General features: G+C 39.5%; 1 protein-coding gene across 2 annotated transcripts in view; it reads left to right on the top strand.

Moving 5' to 3' along the window:
• The window catches only part of Abca9 (ATP binding cassette subfamily A member 9), a 64,572-nt gene that overhangs the window by 16,032 nt on the left and 21,460 nt on the right, over positions 1 to 27,080 (top strand). For both annotated transcript variants that reach the window (XM_005069974.4, XM_013113417.3), the window contains exons 10-25: positions 665 to 833; positions 2,172 to 2,230; positions 2,457 to 2,567; positions 3,776 to 3,951; positions 4,279 to 4,398; positions 4,589 to 4,727; positions 5,228 to 5,318; positions 7,666 to 7,805; positions 10,546 to 10,665; positions 11,588 to 11,786; positions 13,664 to 13,830; positions 14,646 to 14,779; positions 18,184 to 18,321; positions 20,888 to 20,995; positions 23,780 to 23,953; positions 26,712 to 26,825. In XM_005069974.4, coding sequence (XP_005070031.1) covers positions 665 to 833; positions 2,172 to 2,230; positions 2,457 to 2,567; positions 3,776 to 3,951; positions 4,279 to 4,398; positions 4,589 to 4,727; positions 5,228 to 5,318; positions 7,666 to 7,805; positions 10,546 to 10,665; positions 11,588 to 11,786; positions 13,664 to 13,830; positions 14,646 to 14,779; positions 18,184 to 18,321; positions 20,888 to 20,995; positions 23,780 to 23,953; positions 26,712 to 26,825 — 2,159 coding nt within the window. The remainder of the gene's footprint in view (positions 1 to 664; positions 834 to 2,171; positions 2,231 to 2,456; positions 2,568 to 3,775; positions 3,952 to 4,278; positions 4,399 to 4,588; positions 4,728 to 5,227; positions 5,319 to 7,665; positions 7,806 to 10,545; positions 10,666 to 11,587; positions 11,787 to 13,663; positions 13,831 to 14,645; positions 14,780 to 18,183; positions 18,322 to 20,887; positions 20,996 to 23,779; positions 23,954 to 26,711; positions 26,826 to 27,080) is intronic.

Below are 27,080 nucleotides of genomic sequence, written 5' to 3'. Positions count from 1 at the left end.
TTTAATCCTTTAACCCTCAGTATTCCCCTCTTATTTCCTTTTACATGTGTTCTACTATCCTTTAACTGATACTGTTTTAAGTTGGGTTGTGAGGTAGCAGAAGTCAATATGGCTTTTCTCATCCTCTTCTTTTGGGTTAACCCTGTTTCACCCCCCTTATATCTCCTACACTCCCAATGACTTTCCCTGGTATTTTACTTCACTATTCTTATTTACCTCTAATCTGCTATGCCCCTCCATTATTATTTCCCCAAACCCCACCCCTACCAAGTTACCTGACTTCCATTTTACTCCAAGTTAAACACACAAAACAAATATTTGAAGCTAGACTCTACACATTATGTCTTTCTGAGGTTGAGTTACCTCACTCAGTATAATTTTTCCAGTTCCATCTGTTTACTTGCAAATTTAATTTTTCTTAGAGCTTAGCAATATGCACCACATTATCCATTCATTTTTGTCTTAATAGAATGTTTAAGTTCTTCTTGAAACAAGTCACTCCACCCTAAAGACTTTTTCTTTTAGTTTACAATGGTACTACCTAAGGTGATAATGGGGGCTCAGGGTGAGAGTCAAAGAGATTGACTTGGCACTCTGTGCTGAATGGAGTGCAATCCTTGAAGGGGTGACTGACCCAATGCTTACCTACCTCCTGTCCATGTAGGTAAGTATGGACATCAACATTCTCCATTGTTTTTCCTGAAGTCGTCTTATTGGTTTCAACACAGAGGAGCTAATCATGTGGTCCTTGAGAATGAAATAGATTCTGATCCTTCACTGAATGACTCATTTGAACCAGTGCCTCCAGAATTCCAGGGGAAAGAAGCCATCAGGTAACAAATGAATCACATGGGAGTGCAATAAAGAACAGGTCCCAGATCAGGGAACTGCCAAGCAAGACACTGATGTACAAAGATTTCCTTCTGAGTACCTCTGTACCCACATCCTCCCAGCCTACTGCTCTTATAAAAGGACATTCTCATTCTAGATAGCACTGCATTTTCATCTATCTCTGTCATTTACACTTATATCTTTTGATACAGTAACAACTGTCAACAAATAAGTACTTCATTTCCACTCTCCTCATCTTCCTTGTCTCTTCTTCATGGTTTGCTCTGATGGTCTCTTAGGGATAAGCAGAGCACCACCTCTACCCTATTCTCATCCTCTTTCTCTATAATCTGCTTTGTCTCTTTTCACTTCTCTTCTTGGTGGATAAGATGAAAACAGAAATATAAGTGATGCAGAAAGGGAGATAGAGACATTTCAGAAAGATGGGTAGACATGATCAGACCACAGGACATTAATGCGCTGCAATCCTCCTCCAAGAAGCCATGCATGAGCTGCGGTCAGTGCTATGACTTCCCAACAGCTACACACCCCAGACATCCTTACCTTTGCTTGAATTTGTCTGTAGCCCACATGATGCTTTGCTTTGCTATTGTAAGAAATTAATGCCTGTAGAATGCACAGGATCTGAAGCATAATAGACCTTCAACTCATTGAAAGTCTTCTGTATGCCTTTTTTTTCTTTCTTTATGACACGATCTTACTTTGTAAGCCAATCTGGCCTGGAACTCATAATATATCCTCCCAGGCTGGCCTCAGATTCCTAAACTTTCTCCCTCAGTCCCAAGTGCTGATATATAGTCATGTGTGTGCGTATCACTTCTACAGATTCTTAAAACCATCACATCATTTTCTTCTTCTTTTGAAATTTCAAACATCTTGGGTTCTGCAATTCTTGTTTTCTGTAGGAATCAACCCTATGTGATAATTAATGTTGGCATCCCTAATTTATTACTGAAGACTTGAACTCTGTAAGCTCTGTAGTTGTACCAGAGTTCTGTGTAAATGACACAGATGGGACTTCACTCATAGAGTGTCTGACCCCAAAGCTCAAGTTTTTTTTGCACTGACATGATTACCTTCAACCACACCACGGAATCTCCTAGCATTGATTTCATCTCCAGCTTTCTTCTCCAGTCATCGGTCAGATGCTAGCTACTCCATTCACTTATGATCTGTTGAGGTGCATCTGTCAGAGGTGCTGCCTCTCATGGGATGCCTAGAATGCTTCCTCCTTGCCTGTGAGAAATAAAGATCCTCCAGGGTTTATCAAGCCCCAATCCCTGCAATTTTCTTAAAACAGTTTTTTCTCTTTTTTTCAGGATCAAAAATCTTAAAAAAGAATATACGGGAAAACATGGAAAATTCGAAGCTTTAAGAGGTAATAAAATGCGATTACAGTTAACATAGGTTTTTGATTTAGAGACTTGTTGTGAAACTTCAGTAGGCACGAAGGAGAGAGATTATAGACAGCTGGACTAGTTTTAAGACTGATTTTATTTTGAAGATTAGAACCCACACACATCTGTGCAATGAGAAATTGTGAGGTGTGTAGACTATAAACTGGCTGTGCAAGTACCCACTCTAATCTCTTTGAACTCATGCAGGTCTGGGGTTTGACATATATGAAGGCCAGATCACTGCCCTCCTTGGCCACAGTGGAGCTGGGAAAACCACACTGATAAATATACTCTGTGGACTGTCACCCTCAACTACAGGTAAAGGACACTTACTCAAAGGCAAGCTCAAGGGCGAATGAATAAGCTCTGCTTTTCACTAGTGAACTTGCCGCATCGAGTCATTAAGACAAAAAAACTTGGAATTTTCCTTAAACGTTGCACAATGTATGCAGGTGTTGAATTATATGATTGATATGTTTCCCAGCTAGTAGATGCTATTTTTATGTTTTTATATTTCAGTTAAGAAGCTAAGAAACATTTTTAAAGTTTGTTTTTATCTAACTGTATACATTTATGAAAATGTTTGTGCTTGATACAAGTGACTTCATAATTATTCAGTTATTAAGTGACATTTCTGCTAAATTAGATGTTATTCTGAAGGTTGAATCTCTCTTTCTGTGTATAGTATATTGATGTGGGTGTGTAGGCTTGCTTGGGTGAGTACATGTGGAGGTTGACGTTACAAAGCCTTTCTCAATCACTCCTTCACCCTTTTGTTTTCAATTATTTTTAAGTTTAAGTTTTCTCTTTATTTTGACTTTTTGAAAGTTTAAAAATGTGTACGGTGTGTCTGGATCATATCCATCCCACACGCCTGCTCTCCAGCACCTCCCAGTCCCACCCCAACTTATATGCCCTCTCTCTCTCCCAACTTCATGCTTCATGTCTTAAAAGAACCCACAAATCCCAGTAGTGCTGTCCATATGCACGTGTGCGTGTGTGTGTGTGTGTGTGTGTGTGTGTGCATGTGTGTGTGTGCGTGTGTGTGTGTGTGTTCATCCTCTGGGATGTAGGTCACCTACCCTTCACACACAAAGCAGAGTAACTCTACCTCTCAGAAGCCATTAGCTCCTCAGCTTGCAGTGGGGCATTGGGAACCCCTCTACCATCCATGCTGGAAGTTTGAAGTGTCTTCATATTGCCTTTACCTTATTCTTTGAGGCTAAGTTTTGCACTTAACCTGATGTTCACTGTTTTGGCCTGGCTCATTGGTCAATGGGATCAAAGGGTCTTCCTGTCTCCACTTTTCCTTTCCAGCTCTAAGACTTCAGGTAGGAGCTGGCACATTCACACACACACACACACACACACACACACACACACACACACACACAAGTTTTACATGATGCTAGTTATCTACACCACAGTTCACATGTTGCATACAGGCAAAATATGCTCAAATGAAACTTGTGGTTTACATAATTTACACCTTGTCCTGATGACCACTCTTTACTTTTTATGCATAGGTTCTGTCACCATCTATAATCAGACACTTTCAGAAATGGATGACTTTGATGCTGTCATCAAGCTCACTGGCGTTTGTCCACAATCCAATATACAATTTGGTTTTCTCACTGTGAGAGAAAATCTCAGGCTTTTTGCTAAAATAAAGGGAATTCTTCCACATGAAGTGGAACAAGAGGTAAATGAATATGTCCACTGTTATACAACAACGGATGTGAAATTGGTCACCTAGAAAATATTAAATGTGCTTGTCTTGTCTGTACACAATCACCACCTAAAGTAAGGCACGCAGGATCTTTATAAGGACAGAAAACTGTGTTTTAAAAGTAAGGTAGGCAGAGTGGGTCATGCCTGCAATCTCAGCATTTGGGAGGCAGGAATATTGCGGAAGTTTAAGCTAGCCTGGGCAACAGAGGGAGACTTGGTTTCCAAAACAAAAAATAAATAAGTAAAAATAAAAAGAACAAATCATGGGTTTTAGACTAAATGCTCCTTATTTTGTTAGGTACAACGAGTATTACAGGAATTAGAAATGGAAAATATTCAAGACATTCTTGCTCAGAATTTAAGTGGCGGACAAAAACGGAAACTGACTTTTGGGATTGCCATTTTAGGAGACCCTCAGGTAAGGGAAGCAAAAACCACGCATGAAATCAGACTGGAGACTCAAGAACTCTTACAGTTGATAAATTTTCAAATGATATATATAAGGAAACTTTTAAGCACAAATACCAATACTTTCACAACTGCAATGTTATTTTTAGAATAATCTTGCCCCAGAGGGACAAATGACTGTGATGTTTTCTACTGTCCAGGTTTTGCTGCTGGATGAACCAACTGCTGGGTTGGATCCATTTTCAAGGCATCGCATATGGAACCTACTGAAAGAGAGGAAACTGGACAGAGTAATTGTGTTTAGTACCCAGTTCATGGATGAGGCTGATATTCTGGCTGGTAACTATTGTTTTGTTTTTAAAGTTTCATAGTGAGAAAGTCAGATTTAAATATTGGTTACAAACAGGTCCCACAGACACATCTCACTAGACATAAGCTACAGCCAACAAGGGAGAATTGTTTCACCTGTTTGAATCTCTGTGCCCCAGACAGAGGGCTTTGTCCCATGGACCAAGCCTTGTCCCACCAGTACTGTCTCAAGTGTTCTTTATTCCATGCGGGCAGACATCAGTGGGCTTGAGAGACACCGTATAGATGCTTGATAACTTCCCTGACTGTGAGGAGAACCAGCAAACATAACCCATCATTTCAGGTATCTAGAAAGCCTCAGAATGAACACATCATTTCAGGTATCTAGAAAGCCACAGAATGAACACATCGCTATTCTAGTGAGGCATGCTTCTAAAATGTCATTTGTTCATGGATTTTGATTTTTCACATTTATGAATACTGAAAAAATACTCTTTATTAAAATTTATCTTTTGGTTCTTCCCAACTAGACAGGAAGGTGTTTATATCCAATGGGAGACTGAGGTGTGCAGGCTCTTCTCTGTTCCTGAAGAAGAAATGGGGCATTGGCTATCATCTAAGGTACAGTTCTCAGTATTGAAGACAGATGCACGATAAACACACCGGTGACAGGTGCCATTGGACTCAGGTCAAGGCGGATCTACAGCTACAAAGGTCAAGAGACATGTTAGGACTAACTTTCATATACTATTAGCAAGAACATAAGATACATGGCACCATACAAAGTAAAAATCTACATGTTAGTGTAGGAGTAAAGAAAATGGTGGAAGGCATCACCTCACTCTCCCTGGGGAGTGGATGGGAAGTGGGGCAGGCATGGGGGGGTGTCGGTGGGGAGCATGGAAGGATGGGAAGGAGAGGGAACTGAGATTGACATGTAAAATAAGGTTGTTTCTAATTTAAATTTAAAAACACACAGAAAAAAAGAAAATGTTTGGAAATTGTTTTCATAATACGTTGCTTTCTGAGAATAATTTATTGGTATTTTGACTCTTTCTCTCATCCTGTTTCAGAGTATACTTCTGATCAAGCAGATAATTTCAATACATTCTCTATTTTCCATAACTTCATTTTTGCCAGCTTCCTCTTAGGTCTCTTTCACATCAGGATAATCAAATGATTATGATAAATAAATTAAAAGACAATAAAAATTATATAATTCTGGATGTTTAGTAGACCTCGCTATTACTTTGTTTGATTTCTTAGGCTGATCAAATCTACAGTAAGAGTGTCATCATTGTTGTAAGCAGATTAAATAATTTCCCTCCAATAAAAGCTGTACTCATTGGATCCTGGGCAAATCTTTCTGTGCAGGCCTTTGTAGTTGTCTTGTTTCTGTCTTCTGGAGGGTATCTGTTATGTCCTCCTTCAACACACTCAGCCACGTATAAGTATTACCCATGTATATGTGTGTGTCCATGTGTGGGCATGTGCATATGTACTTGGGTGTCCACATGGACCAGGTTAGAGCAACAGATACCTGGAGCTAGAGTTATAGGTGACTGTGAGTGGCCAGATGGAGGTGCTTAGATCCAAACCCACATCTTGTATAAGAGCAGCAATTTCTCTTAACTGCTGAGCTCTCTTTCCAGTCTGTTTATCTGTTCTTTGAGGCTGCTTTTGAATGTTTTCTCCTTAATGAATTTCCTTTGTGCCGGGATCCAGAAAGTACTAATTCAAATTGTTGCTGAATTAATCTCTTTGGTCTTCAGTAACTTCATTTGTAAAACAACAGTAATGGCACCCATATTTTAGTTAATGGTAATGGGATGAGTATGTGACGGAGTATAGACTACTTAACTGAGTTAATACAACTTCTCTCTCCCTCTCTTCTGAAACCCTCTTGCTTTGCATTATCGTTCTGCTGTAAGTGATGTTAGGGAAGGGGTTGAATGTCTTCTGCTTGATGTCCTTGATAATGCAAGGCATAGCACTTTTAAAAGCACAGAACAGTTTTAACATTAACTTTAGATTCGTGTAACCAGTGACCTGAGTTGTTTTTCCCACCTTGTCAGTGGGACATGGCTAACAATGGTGTTTCCAAAACCCCCTATTTCATAAAGAACTACATAGACTATTATCAAAGACTTCAGTTATTATTTGGATACATTTGGTACAAAATGATAAAACTATCTAACATGTATTGAGAATTTGCTTCATGAAAGACCCAGAACTCTCTCATAAATACTGTTTCATTCTGCCTGTTAAGATTGACTTAAGAGCTGGGTATTATTTTATCTCATTGATAAGAATTCTGATATTTGCCGGGCGTTGGTGGTGCAAGCCATTAATCCCAGCACTCAGGAGGCAGAGGCAGGTGGATCTCTGTGAGTTCGAGAACAGACTGGTCTACAGAGTGAATGCCAGGATAGGCTCCAAACTACACAGAGAAACCCTGTCTCGAAAACCAACCAAACAAACAAAATCTGATATTTAGAGATGGTGACCAGCTCACCTGGGCTCTGGGACCTGCATAATATGATATTAATACCATATTCTTAATGACCACAAATTATCTCCATCTTTCTTTTACCAAGTTCAAGTGTTTACAGAGCTCCTGCATAACTGGAAAAGGAGAATTCATAGCTGAGTTCTCTTAGTAGGTGGAGGCATAATCAGGCATTCCTATTTCCTTTACCCCAGCCAGGAACTGGTTATTTCTTTCCTTCAAATGGCAGTCCTTGTATTATCGTAAACGAATCTAACCTCCCCTTTTACTAGTTCCTCTGCTATGTCATACCGATTAAGTCTGAATTATATTAATATCATTGTCTCTAGTTCCTCTCTGTAAATTACACCGTTTTGTCCTATAACTATTCATGAAGTGGCAAACATACACAACATAAGAAGCTGTTTTTAGAGGCAGTATTAGACAAAATAACTTTTTCTTACTATTTCTGAATATTAGTTTGCATCTGAATGAAATATGTGATCGAGAGAGTATAACTTCACTGGTCAAAAAGCATATCCCTGACGCCAGGCTGACCACACAAAGTGAAGAAAGACTCATCTATATCTTGCCCCTGGAAAGGACGAACAAATTTCCAGGTAATCCTGAACAAGTTATATCGATCTCTGTGCTTCAGTTTTCACACTTGCATAAAGGAAATGACAGTCATACCTTTATGGGTTGGTTCTGATGGTTAAATTATCATGCAGAACATTTAAACATATTGTTAAATATCTATAACACCTAAAGGGACTGTCTGACATGTGGTTACTGTGGTGTTTCCCTAGCTCTAAGACAGCAATAAGTAGGACTTGTGACCATCAGACAAAATGGATGAGTAGTGTCATTTCAAACCATGATCCATCCTTATATCAGATTATCAGAAATGGCAGCGTTCTTTTTCTTAAGAATCATTTCTCTTCAGGATAATTCAATCATAATGACAGATACAATACAAGTACCTTGAATAGTTGGGAGAGGTTGGAGAGGAGAACATGAATATGATCGAAATACCTTGTGTTCATGTATGAAATTATCAGAGTGAACAAAATTTTGTGTATTAAAAAGGGAAAAAATGAACTCATCTTGGAAGCAGGGATATGTATTAGTTTTAGATGTACACACAATGCATTTGAGATACATATTCTGAAGACAGAAATCTCTATGAAGATTGAATGACGTGGTGTACTTGACTGTCTCTTAAAATGCATCCAAAGTGCTGAATAATTTTGGCCAGTGGTTCTCTAACTTCCTAACTCTGTGACCCTTTAATACAGCTCATTTTGTGTGGTGATCCCCACACATAAAATTATTTCCATTGATACTCATAACTGTAATTTTGCTACTGTTATGAATTGTAATATAAATGTCTATTATGCAGGATATCTGTTATTTGACCCCTTAGGGGAGTGGAGACCTATGGCCTCAGACCCACTGATTTCAAGAACAACTGGAGTGGATTTAAGAAACTAGGAGCACTTGTCTACTTTTCTTTAGCATATAATTAGGATAACTTCGATTCCCAACTACACTTAAAAATTCTCAAAATAGCTTACTAATTCTTCACATGGATGTACCCTATGTCAGTTTCTGAGTAATTTTCAAGGCAGGTTTTGAAAGAAAAGAAGGAAGGGAGGGAGGAAGGAAAGGAGAGACAGAGAGAGGAGGGGTAGAGGGAAAGAGAGAGACTATAAGTGAACAGAATGTCTTCCAGGGAAAGCACAAAGGCACACTATGTACTTGGTATACTTTGTCCTTTCCTTAATTTGTACTTTTCACACAGAGTTTATGGAAATTACTTATTTCTGTAAGCATCAGTGTTTTCACATTTGTTATTATGGTGATCTGAAAGAAAATGGTCCCCAAAGGGAGTACCACTATTAACAGGTGTGGCTTTGATGGAGTAGGGATGACCTTGTTGTAGAAAGTGTGTGTCATTGTGGAGGTAGGTTTTGAGATCTCATATATGCTCAAGCCACACCCAGTGACAGAGACCACTTCCTGTTGCCTGCAAGCCAAGATATAGGACACTTGGCTACTTCTCCAGCATCATGTCCGCCCACATGCTACCATGTCATACCATAATGATAATGGACCAAACATCTGGAAAATGGAAGCCAACACAAATAAATGTTTTCCTTTATAAGAGTTGCTGTGGTCTTGGTGTCTCATCACAGCAACAGAAACCCCAAGACAGTTATTACAGTTTCTTAACTAATCTTAACCTAAAAGAATAAATTTTTATTCTCTGGATACTAATCGTTAATCAGAGCTTAGAATTAAACACCCACCCACATAAGAGAATTTAAAATAGAACAAAAGGGGTGGAGAGATGGCTCAGTAATTAAGAATGCTTGCTACTCTTCTAGGCCCCCAAGTTTACTTCCTAGTACCCATTTCAGGCAGCTCACAACTACCTGCAGCTCTAACAATAAGAGACCCTCCTCTGGACTCCATGGTGACACACATGGGCACACACACACACACACACACACACACACACACACACTTACACACACACACACACACATACATCTTAAATTTTTGAAAGTTAAAAAAGTTTAATTTTTTATGTGTATGAGTGCTTTACTTACATGCATGATGCCCCTGAAAGCCAGAAGAAGGCATCAGATCCTCCAGACCTGGGGTTACAGGTGTCTGTGTGCTGTCATATGGTTGCTGGGAACAGAACCTAGGGACTCTGCAAGAGCAGCATGTACTCTATTTTTGCCCTTTTTAAAAATTTAGGTTAGAAATAAGCTTGTTTTACATGTCAATCCTAGTTCCCTCTCCCTCCCCTCCTCCCCTGCTCCACATTGACCCCCATCCCATCCCCTTTCTGCTCCCCAGCAGGGGTGAGGCCTTCCATGCAGAATCTTCAAAGTCTGTCAAATCATTTGGAGCAGGACCTAGACCCTCTCTCATTGTGTGTCTAGGCTGAGAGAGTATCCTTCTATTTGGAGTAGGCTCCCAAAGTCCATTTGTGTACTAGGGATAAATACTGACCTACTACCAGAGGCCCCATAGATTAACCAGACCTTTAAACTGACATCCTCATGTACTCTTAACCGCTGAATCATCTGTCATCCTCTGGAATTAAAATGTTTTAAAAATATCAGTTATTTTAAAAAACGGAGTAGTAATCCAAGTATGGAAGCATAAATGTTTGTTATACTTTGATGCTGAAGAAACCATGGAAACTAACATATAGTATAGTTATGTTGTATAAATCAAGTGAATACTGATATCAGTTTATGATAAAAGTACGTGTTTCTTATTATCAATATTTTCTCAATTTGAAAGATATTATACTGTAATCCAGTTTGTGCTTATTTTTAGACCTTTACAGGGATCTTGATAGGTGTTCTAGCCAAGGCATTGAGAATTATGGTGTTTCCATGACAACTCTGAACGAAGTATTCCTGAAATTAGAAGGGAAGTCAATGACTGATGAATCAGGTAAGGGAGTGGTAGAAAATGAAGAAAGGAAGGGATCTTTGAGTGAGATGATATGCATGCTTTTGTTGGTACTAGCCTTGGGGGAAACCATAGAGAATAAATACAGACTTATAAGGAGATGGCAATGTACCACACTACGTCCTCATAGAATAGACAATAAACATGAGGTGTTATATTATCTGAATATAAAATGCTGTGGGGGAGAGAAAATTAGAAATTATGCTGAAAATGAATTCATCCATTTTTGAGATGGTCTCACTGAGTAATTCTGGCTGCTTGGTGCTTGCTATGTAGAACAGGCTGGCCTTGAACTCATAGATGTCTACTTGGCTCTGCCTACTAAGTGCTGGGATTAAAGGCAGGTACTCCCACACTTGGCAGTGCTCTTTTATTTGTCAGGATCATGCTAGGCAAGAGCTGTGCTACTGTTTTTCATCAAGTATTTAACATGCACATATTTTATACTTTTCTAGGAATCTTTTAATAAAAAGAAGCAAAGTTTTATACAGATTTTATAATGTACCTGTTTCAAAAGTGTCATGCCTACTACCCTTCTGTTTTTGAAGGGAGTGAGAGGAGAGGCTTCTGTATTTATTAGCTTTGTTACTTTGGCCAGAAACACCAAGGTGGTTTATCTCTTGTAACATGGACACTTTTTCCATGGGTTTATTTTCATGGATTTCCTAGAATATGTCATAGAAAGCTGCATATGCCTTTTAAAAAATTACAGTATTTCTTCTTATCTCCTAAAAGTGTCTTCCCTTTCTCTCATTTGCTCAGTGTTTGCTTTAATATAGCCATGAGTTAGATTGCATATTTGCTCACAACACTAATGCTGGAACTTCCTGTTGAGTAAATAGTTGTGGTTAAGCAATGCGTAACAACAACTGGCGTCTTATAGGTTACTGGTCTTGCATTTCAGATGTTGGGATCTCTGGGCACTTACAAAGCCAAGGGGAAAAAGATGTGGGAAGCCTTGTTGAGCTGGAGAGAGTGTTGTCCTCCTTAGATTCGTCAGGAAACACAGTGAGCGGCATGGCGCTGTGGAGGCAGCAGCTCTGTGCAGTTGCAAAGATTCGCTTCCTCAAGCTCAAGAATGAAAGAAAAAGCCTGATGACCATGTGAGTACCTAGTTTCTCAATGGGTTGAGGGCACAATGTAAAAAGTAGATAGAACAAATTCCAGTAATTGCACACAGTCTTCTAAATGTTTTATTTTAAACACCCACCAATGGGGGAAGTCCTTCTATGTATATATTGTCCTACTGGTTGATAAATATAGCACTGTTGATCAATAGGGAAGCAAGATAGGTGGGAGTAGGAGTTGAGGAGGATTCTGGGAATTGCAGTCAAGAATAGAGAGTTGCCATGTGATCCCGGGAAGAGAGGATACATGAGGATGCATCCTCGGTAAGATAAGGCCTTATAAAAATATATATTAATATTTATGGGTTAATAATTAAGTCAGAGCTAGCCATTAAGAAACCATAGCAAACAGCCAACAGCTTCATAATTAATAAAGCATCCTGCATGTTGATTTGGGACTGATGTGGCTATGGGACCAGGCTGATGGAAAAGAATGCATGCTACAACCCACCCTTGTGGATATGTAATCAAAATATATAATTGTAATCACATACAGATCTTGTCCTTACCAAAGACCTCATTGTCTGTTTTCACAAGACACCAAAATCTCTTAGCATTTTCCATAGTATGAGGTAGGGAAAGGGACAGAGGGAGAGAGGAAGTTGATATGTAGATGTAGATGTAGATAGTAGATAGATAGATAGATAAATAAATAGATAGACAGAGGTTGATTTTAAGGAATTTGCTTATACTGCTGTGTGGATTGGAAGCTGAAGTTCACAGGAGAAATCAGCAGCATGAAAACTCAGGTTAGGGTTGGTGTCCCTGCTGACAGGTCAGGTACTGAGACTCTTAACTTCTCAATGGTATCTAGTACCTGTTGTAAAGGCCAAACCCCTAAAGCTTCTACCTTATTGGTAAGTGCTGCCTCCTAGCATAAACCTACCTCTTCTCTCAGGAGACTTCTTACTCAAATATTTTCAAGTATGCCCACACATAATCCTGTTGTTTAATATGTGAACATATATTAAATCAGACATAATTCATTGTATTATCTTTCTATCACTTTAATGGAATACCCAAGATGATACACTTATAAAGAGGAAATATGTTCTGCTTCACAGCCAAGTAGGTTCCTATCCAAGACCAGGGTGTCCCAAGTATCTGGATTCCCACAGTTCCATTTAAGGACATACCCCAGTAATCAAAGTTTCATACACCCTCACGCTGTCTCCTGGCTCTCTACATATTTCCCACTTCCTCTGCAATGCTTCCTGAGTATTAGAGGGGGTGCTCTTAGTGACTTGTTTGGGGCTGGATCCACATCCTCTGTGTCTTAGGAAGTCAGGAGTCTGCGTTCACCATTGTTCATTGTAAGGAGGGTCTTCTCCAATTAGGCTGAGAGCTGCTTTTGTCTCCACATATGAACAGTTATTTAGAAGGCAGTTTTCTGCTATGCCAGTTTAGTTAACCATCAGGAATATTCATCTGAGTTGTTAGACAAGTTGACAGTGCTAGACATTTGTCCCCACTGCTTTTTCTTCCAGTAATTTCAGAGTATCAGGTCTCACATGAGATTTTAGTATGCCTGTAATCCCAGCGCAGGAGTATCAGAAGTTCTAGGTCATCCTCGGTTACATAAATTCAAGGCCCTCCTGGACTACACAAGACCCTGTCTAAAACAAAGCAAACATAATTGGAAGGTCCAAAGAAAATGCTCAAAGCAGGAATAGGGAATCAGTGAAAGACCAAAGCTAGGCCATTTCATTCTAGCAAGGAGGAAGCAACAGGACTTGAATGTTCCCTACGCCCATGTTTTATTACTATTCATTGTCTACTGAAACCTAGAACCCCACAAAAGTTGCTACTGATCATTAATTATTGCTATTTAATATATATTTTCTTCCTTATAGGCTATTGCTTTTTGGTATTAGCTTTCTTCCCCAACTTTTGGAGCATCTGTTCTATGAGCTATACCATGAAAGTTACTCATGGGGACTGTCTCCAAGTATGTATTTCCTTTCACCAGGACAGCCACCACAGGATCCTCTGACCCACCTACTGGTCATCAATAAAACAGGTACATTGTAACATCCACACATTTTTTTTTTTGCATAGGAGATTGCCTGGAAACATGAGAAAAAGATTGGCTAAACAGAATAAAACCCACAATTAAGTGGTTTTTATTGTTTGCTTTTTTTTTTTTTGTAGTTTACTTGAACTCTAAGGCTTTTGCCAAAACAACCAGGTTTTTTTTCTTGGGTTTTGTTTTGTTTTGAGACAGGGTTTCTCTGTGGCTTTGGAGGTTGTCCTGGAACTAGCTCTTGTAGACTTGGCTGGTCTCGAACTCACAGAGATCCACCTGCCTCTGCCTCCCAAGTGCTGGGATTAAAGGTGTGCGCCATCACCACCCAGATACCAAAGAGGTTTTAAAATGGCAAATCTTTAGTGGTCTTTGAGATCTTATATCATTTTGTAATTCCCTATATTGCTGGACTCTGTGAACAAAATACTCCAGATTCATAAGAAGATCAAAACTCATAGCATCAAAGATCACACTGCTGGTTGATTAGTTGTGGTTTTGTTTTTATTGTTAATTTGTGGTGTTGGGCATTGAACCCAGGGTCTCATGCATTCTAGGAAGCACTCTACTACTGAGTTACACTCCTAGACATTACACAATACTAGAAATATTAATACATTTTAGCCTGTATATAGAGGATCTCTATTATATGCACAATTAACATAATGGATTTTTGTAATCAACTCTAACTCTGCCTTCTAAGGATATCTGTAAACAGTAATGACATGCTTTGAGTTATGTCATTTAATTTTTTGTTGCTTCTTATACTAACTTACTCATCTTTGCTTCTTTTGATTTGCCCTTCATGGTAGGTTCAAGCATTGATAAGTTTGTAAACTCACTAAGACAGCAGAACATAGCATTAGACATGGATGTCCTGGGGACAAGAAATGGCATAGAAGAGGCACTATACAATGGCGCTATCACTGTGTTGGGTGATGAAAAGGTATGTTAGACTCTAGTGACTGTGTTTCACTAAAGGCAGATTGGGGAGATGCAATTTGAATAACTCAAAATAACTGACTTGATACAAACAAGATATTTCCCATATAGGAGAAGCTGAGCTGTAATTATTTCTTTCTGTCTCCAATGTAGCTACCAAGGTTTTAACAATACTTAAAAAATCCTATCAATTAGATTCTGCCTCCTTATTGTTTTAAATTGTATTCTCGGTGGAGCTGAGAATAACTACTCAGTTTAGATTTAGCCTTGAGTCTGCAGTCTGCTGCATCTCCACACTGCTCATTCATTTATATCACTTTTCTGCACCTTGAAGGAGTTTTTTTTTTCTTTCAAATTTTTTTTATTTATTTTTCAGTTTAAATTTAGATAAGAAACAAGGTTGCTTCACAAGTCAGTTCCAGGTCCCTCTCCCTTTCCCTCCCCTCCTCCCATACCCTCCCCCTACCCCCCATTATCCCCTCATTTCCCCAGGGAGGGTGAGGCCCTCCATGGGGGTGTCCATAGTCTGTCATTTCATATAGGGCAGGGCCTAGACCCTTCCCCAAGAGTTCAGGGTGAGAGTGCACCTCACATTGTTGGATGGGAGTCCAAAGTCCGTGTGTATACTCGGGATGGGTACTGATCTGCTTCCCAAGGCTCAATAGATTACCTAGGCCTCCTCACTGACACTCACATTCAGGGGGGTGTTGATCAGTCCCATGCTGGATTCCCAGGCTGATGCCTGGGATTCAAGAGTTAACCTTTGTCTGGTCAGCTGTTTCTGGGGGTTAAACCAGCCCAGTCTTAATCCCTTTGATCATCAGTCCTCCCTCTCTGTTACTGGCTTTCTTGAGTTCAGCTCAGTATTTAACCAAGGGAGTCTGCCTCTTCTTCGATCAGCCACTAAATGAAGTTTCTGTTTCCCAGGCTCTCTGGCCATGGGATTGTAGGCTGGCACTCCCCAGATCTATGTCTAAAATCCATATATGAGAGAGTACATGCCATGTTTCTCTTTTTGTGACTGGCTTACCTCACTCAGGATGGTTTCGTCTAGTGTCATCCATTTGTCTGTGAATCTCAGGATTCCATTGTTTTTTTCTGCTGAATAGTACTCCATTGTGTAAATGTACCACATTTTCTCTATCCACTCTTCGGTTGAGGGACATCTAGGTTGCTTCCAATATGTTTTAATTAGTTCTTTGAGAATTTCATCTATCTATCTATCTATCTATCTATCTATCTATCTATCTATCTCTCAACTATCCATCAGGTTAAGTTTGAATTGCCCAGCTACTCTTGGTTATAGGCCCGCCTTAGAGTGTGATAGACTTAATTAGGCATTACACCCATAAAGAAAACCAAAATTTTGCTATCCCAGAAATGATCAAATGCCAATCGCTTTTCAACTAGGAATGGAACTTTGTGTCTCCCACACCTTGCTGAGATTTCTTCTGGCTTGAGTTTGCACAGATCTTGTGTATGCTGTCACAACAACTGTGAGTTCATGTGTGTAACTGACTTGTTGTGCTCAGAAAACACCTCTTCCTTGTAGAAATCCTTAATCTCTGGCTCTTAAAGGCTTCTTCCCCCTCTTCCTGAAGATTCCCCAGGCCTTGGGGGAGTGTATCTAATAAAATGTCTCATTTAGGGCCAAGAACTCCACAGTCTCCTACTCTCTTATCTTACTGACTATTTGATGGTCTCTGTTAATTTCTGCCTACTGCAAGATGCTTCACCAATGAGGGGTGAAAGATACACTAATTTTCGGGAGTAGCAATAAATTAACAGGAGTCTGTTTAATACTATGTTCATTTAGCACAGTGGTTGTCAACCTTCCTAATGCATGACCCTTTAATACAATTAAATTTATTTTGTTACTATTTCATAACTGTAATTTTGCTGCTGTTATAAATTGTAGTATAAATATCTGCTATGCAGCCCCCAAAGGGGTCATAACCTACAGGTTGAGAACCTCTGATTTAGCAGAGTCATAGTTGTAGGTTCCTTTCCAGGGCCTGTTACCTATCTAGCCACAGATTCTTGTTCCTGATAACAGTACCAGGTCAGAGGTCCATCTCATGGTGTGGGCCTTCAATCCAACCACCGTGGTTGGTAATTCCAAAACATTCATATCACTATTGCTACTAAAAATCACCTTATTTAATTTTGTGAGATTTTGGGCACAAATAGTCATGTGGTTGATGTTTGGGGATAGTGGTGCAAAAATCCATATCAAAGACATAATTCCCTTTAAGTATATTGGGAATTAAATAATATAGGCAGTGGAAATATTGTTTCTATGCCCTCATCTTCTTACTATATTATCAGTGCTTCCAATGATTTTCTTTTTCTTTTTCCTTCTTTTTTTATTTAATTTAGAAGCAATCTTATTTTACATATCAATCCCAGTTCCCTCTCCCTTCCATTCTCCCATGCCCCCACCAACACCCCCCCCATTCCACCCCTATCCACTCCCCAGGGAGGGTAAGGTCTTCTATAGGGAAGGGATCATCAAAGTCTGTCAGTCTAGCCCCGCCCCCCTGTATCTAGGCTGGGAGACTAGCCCTCCATGGAGAATGGGCTCCCAAAGTTCATTTGTGCACTAGGAATAAATACTGATTCCACTGTCAGAGGTCCCATAGGCTTCCCAGGCCTCCTAACTGACACCCACATTCAGAAAGCTTGGTTTGGTCCAATGCTGGTTCCCCAGCTTTACGACTGGGGTCCCTGTGCGCCCACTTGGTCAGGTCAACTGTTTCTGTGGGTTTCTCCAGCATGGTTTTGACCCCTTTGCTCATCTCTCCTCCCTCTCTGCAACTGGATTCAGGGAGTTCAGCTTAGTGCTTAGCTGTGGGTGTGTGCTTCTGCTTCCATCAGCTACTGGGTAAAGACTCTAGGGTGGCATGTAAGATAGTCATCAGTATCATTTTAGGGGAAGGGCACTTAAGGTAGCCTCTCCACTATTGCTTAGATTGTTATTTGGGGTCATCCTTGTAGATCTCTGGATATTTCCCTAGTGCCAGATTTCTCTTTAAAGCTATAATGGCTCCCTCTATTAAGGTATCTCTTTTCTTGCTCTCTTCTATTCTTCCCCGACTCAGTCTTCCTGATCCCTCATGTTCTCCTCCCTCCTCCTCTTCTCTCCTTCTCTTTTTCCTACCTCCCTCCTCCCTCCCCCATGCTCCCAATTTGCTCAGGAGCTCTTGTCCATTTCCCCTTCTCAGGGGACCATGTATGTCTCTCTTAAGGTCCTCCTTGTTTCCCAGCTACTCTGAAAGTGTGGATTGTAGGCGGTATTCCTTTGCTCTATGTCTAATATCCATATATGAGTGAGTACATACCATGCTTATCTTTCTGTGACTGGGTTGCCTCACTTCTGAGAATTATGAAATATGCATTATATTTTAGGATCTCAGATTTTCAATAGCATGTAATACCAAAAGACTAAACTGCTTTCCAGTCCTCATGGATATTATTAGCAACGGGCTGCTTGGAATCTTTAATTCTTCAGAACGCATCCAGACTGACAGAAGCACGTTTTTTGAAGTAAGTATATGAAGACCTTAGATGCTTTCAAGAAAGTCCTTGTAATCAGTGTTTGTTAAACCAATGACCTTACATTTTATATATAAATAACAACATATGTTACTGCATGACTTTGTTGTGAACATAAAGCAGTATAATCAGTATGGTCTGGGGAACAATGAGACAACAAGAAGTATAATTAATTGGAAAAACTTTGGTGTGGAACCCTCTGCAGCCTTTGATAGTGGAGCATAGTTGATAGTAGAGTTTTCAATATCTGACTATGCATCCTTCTTAAAATAACCATTTTTGTAGTCTTTAATACACTAACACAATGTATAGATAAAATGTCGCCATGAAAGTTTCTGCTGAGATAAATGTGGTAAGGTGTGCACTTGGCTAACTTGGTCAAGGTAGTATAAGCACAAGCAATGAGGCATGACTATGTAGGCAATTTGCTCTATAAATTACAGTTCTGATCTTTATTTCTGTTAATACTATTTTGCTTGGAGATGCATTAAAAGAAACTTTCAGTATAGAACTTTCACCTTTGACTAGATTAGGGTGATTATAGGTGGGAACATGGGAATAGCGTTTGATTATTTTAAAGGTAACTATTATATAACATTTCAAATACATTAATAGAGAATTTAATAACATCCCACATTTATAAGCCAACTTCGATTATTATAAATACATAGCCTGAAGAGTATTTGAATTGAATTTAAGATCATATCATTTTATCTACAAATATTTTACTGTATACATCTGTTAATTAAAAGGATCATTGTGGTTGATGAGATGGCTTGGTTGGTAAAGGTGCTTGCTGCCAAGTGTGATGTCCTGAGTTCAATCCCCTGGGACCCACATTGCAGAAAGAGAGAACTTACTCCTGAACGTTGTTCTCTCTATACACACACACACACACACACACACACACACACACACATTTATGAACAATTATTATGTCCTTATCCCACATAAAAGTAGCTCCTCAGTGATATCGAATACCATATTTCTCTGCTTTTCTTATTTAAAATATGTTGTTCATGAATGCTTACATCCTCTAACAGTACCTAGACTGGGGAAAGGATCGTAGTTGGGTCATCATTTTACTTTGCTGTGTTGAATTTATTCTGCCTTAGAAAACCATACTATGAGCATATTCCATTGTTTTAAAATTCACTGTTTGTTATTAAGAATATGCCTGCCCTTGGGACTCTCTTCCCCCTGTTGGTTTGCCTTGTGCAACTTTAATATGATAGTTTTTGCTTCATCTCATTATATTTTATTTTTCTATGCTTGGTTGCTATCTCTTAGAAGACTATTCTTTCCTAATGAGAGACAGAAAGGGAGTGGATCCAGAGAAGAGGGGTGATGGGGAGGAACTGGGAGAAGTAAGAGGGAGGGGAGATTATAATCAGGATATATTGTGTGAGGAAAGAATCTATTTTAAATAAATGAAAAAAAGAATCATGTTGCAGTGTTAACTTGTGGTGTAAGACGTGGATAATAGATGGAGATTGTGTTGGTCCTTCATTTACTTCACAAAAACTTTACGTGTTGGGTTAGAAAAGGGAAAGTGGTACACCTGCCTTCCTTTTCCTTCTGAGATCGCTGTGGTTTTTTTTAAGTGTCTTGTTGGGCATGGTGTCACAAGCATTTAATCCCGGCACTCTGAAGGTAAACGCAGAGGCTCACTGGTTTGATATCAGTCCAGGCTACATCATGAGACTTTGTCTCAAAAAGTTAATGACATAAGTAAGATGTCTTAGCTACATAAAATTGCTAGCTACTAGCTCAGGTGACCTTGAATTTATATATAGTCAAGCTTAGAATGTGGTCAGAAATTATGCTAGTTTAGGAAAGTGATGATTGTAGATTCTCCTTCAAGATCCATGACTTGACTAGCCTGAGTAGTTGGTTAGATTTCCCTTTGGTCGAGCAGGGATTTAAGTTCAATTAGGCAGCTGTTGACTACCAACAAGATAAGAGCAGCACTATTTCACCCTTAGAGATATAGAACTGTGTTGGTCATGGTTTTAGTTCATAGGCACCATAGCTGGGTAGGACTCTTGACCTCCCCTAACTCCTGATCCTTTGGAAGCTCACATGGAACCTTCTGGTACCATGAAAGCTTGTCCTCAGGGAGGAGACTTTCAGATGAACTATTTCTAACATTCTTGTACTTATTACTTTCTGTCTGACAGGTCCATGAAAACATTTAAATCTGATACTTTTGTATTATCTGGAAGCAGAAGAATGACTCTTTATAAATGCTGAATTGAACTGCTTTGGCACAAGTTTCTAAGAATAGGAAAAATGTCTTCTCCATGGGTGGCCCAAGAATATGTATTTTTAAAAACTAAATGGTGTGTGTGTGTGTAGAAAGAGATATAATTAAATATAGATACAGATATCCATGCTATTGATGTGTGAAATGCTGTAATCTACATGATACAAACAGGATCTTGGGAAGGGCTTTGAGGAGTTACCTCAGCTCCTTTATTCAGTTGATATGATAAAGAGAGTATAAATGAATCAGAGACCTGGTTTCTTTCTGTTCACCATGTCTGTATCGTTTTAGGAACATATGTTTTATGAGCACGGATACATGAGCAATGCGTTCTTCTGGATACCATTGGCTGCCAGTCTCACTCCTTACATCGCGATGAGCAGCATCAGCGACTACAAAGTAAGAAGCGTTAAAGGCTTCAGATAACTTTCGTGCCCTGGAAAATTTCCTTTGAATCCTATGAACATAGATTTGCAAGCATAATGTGGGTGTTGGTTGTAATGTGTAATCAATCATTTCAATAATAGGTTGTCCAAGTATGAATAAGATACATTTTTCTTAGGAAAATACTACCAACTAGTAGTAAAGACAACTTTTAAGTATGTATCAGTCTTATTAATAGACATCTACCAACAGACATAGTTACACCCTCACTTGGTAATGAAGTTATTTAAACAGTCCAGATCCACTCACCTCAGTATTTTAATTATTGTTGAAACAAATGCCCTTTAAACTTAAACTTGTGATGTTTTCACATAGAATTAAAAAAGCCTTCCAGTCTTTGTGCCTCCGGTGTCCCCCAGTGCCCATGAAAACCCCCTATCGACGCTGTTGACACCAGCACCGCTGCTTCTTTTGTCACACTGAACCACATAAGTGCTCAGGAGATTTCTTTTTATAGTCTGGAGTTAATTTTAGTTTATTCTGCTCTTAGCTCTTCAGTTTTCAGGCTGAATAAATGTTAAAAGTTGTCTAGTCGCACACATGCCTCAGTTTGTCACTGGTGAATGTCACAGTGGTTGCATATGGGCTACAGTGGGTTCCATGAGGATCCAGTGAAGTGATATTTAGTGTGTTTGATGTCTGAATATGTAAAGTGTGGTAATTCCCCTGCAGGCTTTACAGCAGGCAGGGGAAAATTATCCACAAAGAGATAAGGACGAAACTTGGCTCAGCCCGATTGTATTGTAACTGCCAATGGACCAGGACTTATAGAGTCTGGTCCAGATAATTTTACTTTAGCCATATTTAAGGCACAGCACAATTTTTGAAAATATATTCAGATAACAATCGACCCAGTCACAAGTGCACAACCACTTAAGACATGTTTACAATGAAATTGCTTACAAAGGTACATTTGGCTTCTTTCTTAAGAATGGGCACTGTTGATTCAGAGATAGTGCCCAAGATTTGGGGTCTATGGAGCTTGTCTGAGATAAACATAATGCCTGTGGGAGTCAGGATTGGCCTGTCTCTAAGAAAACATAGAAGTCATTTAGTCTGTTGTATAGCACAAGTGTCATCCCTCTTAAGAGTGGGTTTTACGGTCTAAAAGCAGTACACAGAAGTTTAGGGGAGAAGGTCATGGATAAGTAAAAACAAATTCTGGGAGATAATCAAATAGCAAAAAGGACCACCAGGTTGTAAAACGACATCATTGCTGGCACTCCAGAAAGAGAAGCTGCACACCTTCCATTGAAGTGGTAGGCTGTGTGTTTAACCTCCCCCCCCCACCCCCGGCTTCTCCAGTGCTTAGCTGTGTGCACACGGCCTTTTGTCCTCTACAATAGAGTCTATTGTGAGGACCGCTTTTCACTGCTGTCAGAACTATCAGTGCCCACATATATCACAAACCACCTGACACTTCCACAGAGACAAGAAGTATATCGTTTAAAAATGAACAAAAAGAAAAATATTCCTGAGTAGGTCTGCCACCTTTAACCCTTTTTACCTCAGTAAGTGTTATTATTGTCTACATTTGCTCTACTGTAATATTCTGGATTTATCCTTTCTTTCCTTATTCTCTGTATGCTTCATCAGTAATTCCTTTACATCGTGTTCCTATTAGTCAAATGCATCAATTTCTTACTGTCCCTGTTTACATCCTAGTCTGTATCATCACTATTCCTGCCTGGACCACTGCAGTAGCTACCTGTTGGTATCCTTACTTGCAATGAATTCCTTCCACCAAACCAGAATGAGAATTCAGAAGTTCAAATTACAGTATCTGGTTAACTTCTCCATGCAGCTAGAATTAATTGTCTTAAACTTTTACATCGTCTGTCAGAGTCCTACACAATCCATTATCTGTCCAGTTCTCCTCTTTCTTTCCTGTAAATTCCCCTTTGCCCATCCCATTTTTAACATGGCTTTCACACTTACCAATGTCATACATCATTTGGTCATTCTTTGAACCCCATTGTCCTCTCCTTCTTTGTACTTCTTTTTACTCGTTTTTCAGCACAAAGGTAATTTCAGGCCAAGCCCTCCCCATGTTTAGTAAGTCTGAATAGATCCTTATCACTGCCATGGGAACTCATTTAAGAAATACATAAATGGCACTTGTGATCACAGGACTTTTCTCATGTGTTAACTGTTTCTTCTCCCTAGGAATGATCAGCATTAAAATAAGAATATTTTTCCCTCTAAATTTCACCCTTAACATTTATTTTAAGTGTAAGAGTGTTTGTCTGAATGTATGTTATACACCACATGCATGAAGTGCCCATAGAGGTCTGCAAAGTGTGTCAGATTCTCTGGAACTAGAGTTACTGTCTGTGCTTAAAGCAGCTAAGCACAGAATTTGATAGCTGCCAATCAAAGAGTCATGCCCAACGCTTATCCTTCTTTATCAAAAGAAACGTAAACATGAAAAATGTTCAATAAACATCTATTATTCACATCAATATTCTTGACAGTATTAAAAATGATCAAATCCTAGATAAATATCTTTATGGAGAATTGGATAGATCTATTCGTCTCATTTGAAATATTATTCATTCCTCTAGGGTATAGCTGTGGCAAGTGGTAATGTCATTTGCCAAACTAAAGTAATAGCTATAAAGTGACATAGTAAAAATAGTTGCTGTAACTATGTATTTACAGGTTCCCTAGTCTCAGCTTTTCAGAATTTTATGATGATCTTTCTGAATTTTTTATTTGTTTGTTTGTTTGTTTTATCAGAAAAAAATTCTTTCCCAGCTGTGGGTCTCAGGCCTATACCCTTCCGCTTACTGGTGTGGACAGGCTCTGGTGGACATCCCCCTGTACTTTCTGATTCTCCTTCTCATGCAAATAATGGACTGTGTTTTTAGCCAGGAGGAGATTATATTTATAATTGAAAACCTGTTAATTCAGGTAAGTGGTAGAGATTCATAAACCCTTACATTTCGGAATAAAGTTTTATTAGACCATTTTTCCCTTAGTTGTCACTAAGGTCACAGAGTCCCCTTTGCAGGGTCCACCTGGGTGCCACTGATAAAAGAATTTAAAACTTACCTAGAAAGGAACTTGAGAATAGTTTGTTGGGGCTCAAAAGAGAAAAATTCCTGGACAAGCAAGCTAGAAATAATAGCAATTGCCAAGAGAAGGGAGCTGGAACAATGAGAGAGAGATAGTTAAACTTTAACAGAGTACAGGTAAAAAGAGACCTTGGCAGAAAAGTGAGAATGCCGTGAAAAGAGAAAGAATGAGGTGGGCATTTTCATTGGCAGAATGCAAACACTGTCCTTTCCCAGGTTAACAGGCTTTACAACATCAGCTCGAAAGCAGCCCCCCACGTTTTTGGATCAATAGAGCAGGGACTATTATTGCACATTAAAATTATTAGTATTATTTGACTTAACCCTGTGGTGAGCTGACCGTTGCACTAGGGGGTCTGAGGCCTCAGGATATGTCAAGGATAAGAAGAGGAAGTGACTAAATGCACTTGTTCTCAACTTACCTTTTAGTTGGATTAGGTTTGGACGGAGAACGACTAACAGTAGCCTACTTATACCTTCAGTTTGCCCTTTAACATTGCGGTTGTTGGGCCACTTTGAAGCCCCTTTCATGAACCTTGCATTTTGTTCCAAGCATCCCGAGGACTGTAGTTGCCTACTGAAAGGCCAGCAATGTTTTGTTGTTTTTATCTTATTCTAAGATAGTTTTTGAGCATTTCATAGTGCTTCGATCATATGTTTGTTTACCCAGTCCCCCAACACTTCCCCAACTAACCCACCAAACCTTTTGTTAATCTCAAGTATGTGAGGGGAAAAACCACTTCCACAATTGACCAACTAAACCAAACTCTTTTAGAGGTGCACTCAGGACTGGCCAGCCTGATGTCTCACCCTAAGTCAGAATTTTAGAGAGCAGCTGTGGGCTAGCTTTTTGAGATCCCTTTTATGGAGAAAAGAAATAAGGTTAATAGAAATCAGCTGTGTGATTACAGGGGCAATATAATAGGCTTTTAGGAAAAAATAAAGTGAAAAATCCAAGAATAGAAGGAAGAATATACATCATGTGGGTGGGGAGTCATGGGGCTGGTGGCCGTGGGTGTAGATCAAGGTATCCTGAAAACATAGTTTACATGGCAAGGGGCAGTCATGTATCATGGGATCATAAGTTCAGGGTAGGTCCAAAGACATGTTTTGCAAGGTTCATCAGGTTTAGAAAACAGAACCCTACTCCATCCCACACATTTATTTATTTTAATTTATTTATTTTACATCCTGATCACGGTTTCTCCTCTATCCTCTCCTGCCAGTCCTTCCCCACACCCCCTTTCTGTCTGTCTCCACACCCCAATATAGCCCTCTTCCCCAGAAACCTATTCTTGTAGGGTATGGGTACTTAACAAAAACATGGCTCCTGTTTTGGAGTGAAGCCAACATGCCTCCTACTCTGGTTTCATACCTTGTATCCTTAAAACAAAACTTTTAAAACCAACTTATGCTGCCCAAATACCTTCACAAGTGTGGCCTTCCACTGGAGCCTATGCAGTTTACCAGGGGCTACACTCTCAGGAAACACCGTGTCTCCACGGCTAATAATTGCCAGTAGCTCTATGGCTTGGAGTAGAATTGTATGCCTGACTCTTCTCTCCATACTGGGATTTGGTTTGGCGTGGACCTGCACAGTCTTATGCATGCTACCACAGCTGCTGTGAGTTCATAGGGGCAGCTGCCCTGCTGTGTCCAGATGTTTCCTTTTGTCATCTACCACCTGGGGCTCTTACACACATTACATCCCTTATGTCTGAGCCTTCCAGAGGGCTGGGGAGAAGTGTGTGGTGTTTATGTTCCATTTAGGACTAAGCACGCTGCAGTCTCTTACCCTCTGCACTTTGGCCAGGTATGGGTCACAGTGTTAATCTCCATCTACTACAAATAGTAGGTTCTCAGAATTGATTTGTCTTATCAAGCTATGGAAGAATAGTACTTGCAAAATTTGTTACAAGCCGTTTAGAAATGTTTCATTTTTGCGTTTAAAGTTTGTCTACCTGAGGGTGAGAGTCAGTGAGGAGGCCTGGGCAACCTATGGGGGCCCTGAGCAGTAGATCAGTGTTTATCCCTGGCATACAAATGGACTTTGTGTATCAATAACACAGAGAGGGATGCTCTCTCAGCCTAGACTCTTAGGGGAGGGCCTGGACCCTGCCCTGAGAGAAATGACAGACTCTGGATATCCCCTATGTGGAAGGAAGTGGGGATAGGGTGGGAGGCTGGGGGGGGGATGGTAGGGAGTGTGTGGGAGGAGGGGAGGGAGAGGGAACTGGGATTGACATGTGAAGCAAGCTCTTTTCTAAAAAATGTAAAAAGGTAAAAAAAAATTTTATCTACCTTAACATTTTTAAATACCTTATCTACCAGGTATTAGCAACCATCAGTCAGGCCATTCATTTGAGAGGAAGCAGATGTGCTGGTATTCATGTCTCAAATGATGCCTGGAAAGGAGATGGCAGCAGGGAGCCTTTTATTCCCTTTCTTTTCACCTAGCCTCCTCCACCAGTAGTATTACTATTAACCAAAGAACTTCAAATTGCCTATGCTATTATTTTGAAGAGTTGAGGGTTGAGTATGAATACTTTCCTAAGTAGTAGTCACCGAAGTAACCTGAATGTTTCTGTTTTCAGATCCTGTGTAGCATTGGCTATGCATCATCTCTTGTTTTCTTGACATATATAATTTCATTCATTTTCCGTAATGGTAGAAAAAATAGTGGCATTTGGTCGTTTTTCTTCTTGATTGTAAGTATGCACATGTTACTTATATTTTAACTCTTTCTTGAATAAATCTAGAAGTATATATTTTATTTTGCTTATAATGTGTTATAGGCTTATTTATATTCTATTATGTCTTTGAGTGTTTTGCCCGCTTGTATGTATGTGTACTTTTATTTTTAACTCTTTCTTGAATAAATCTAGAAGCATATATTTTATTTTGCTTATAATGTGTTATAGGCTTATTTATATTCTATATTTATATTCTATTATGTGTATGAG

The sequence above is a fragment of the Mesocricetus auratus genome, unplaced genomic scaffold (assembly GCF_017639785.1).
Source record: "Mesocricetus auratus isolate SY011 unplaced genomic scaffold, BCM_Maur_2.0 Super-Scaffold_100007, whole genome shotgun sequence".
NCBI lineage: Eukaryota > Metazoa > Chordata > Mammalia > Rodentia > Cricetidae > Mesocricetus > Mesocricetus auratus.
The sequence above is the reverse complement of the archived record's forward strand: the minus strand, read 5'-3'. Positions and strand labels throughout refer to the sequence as shown.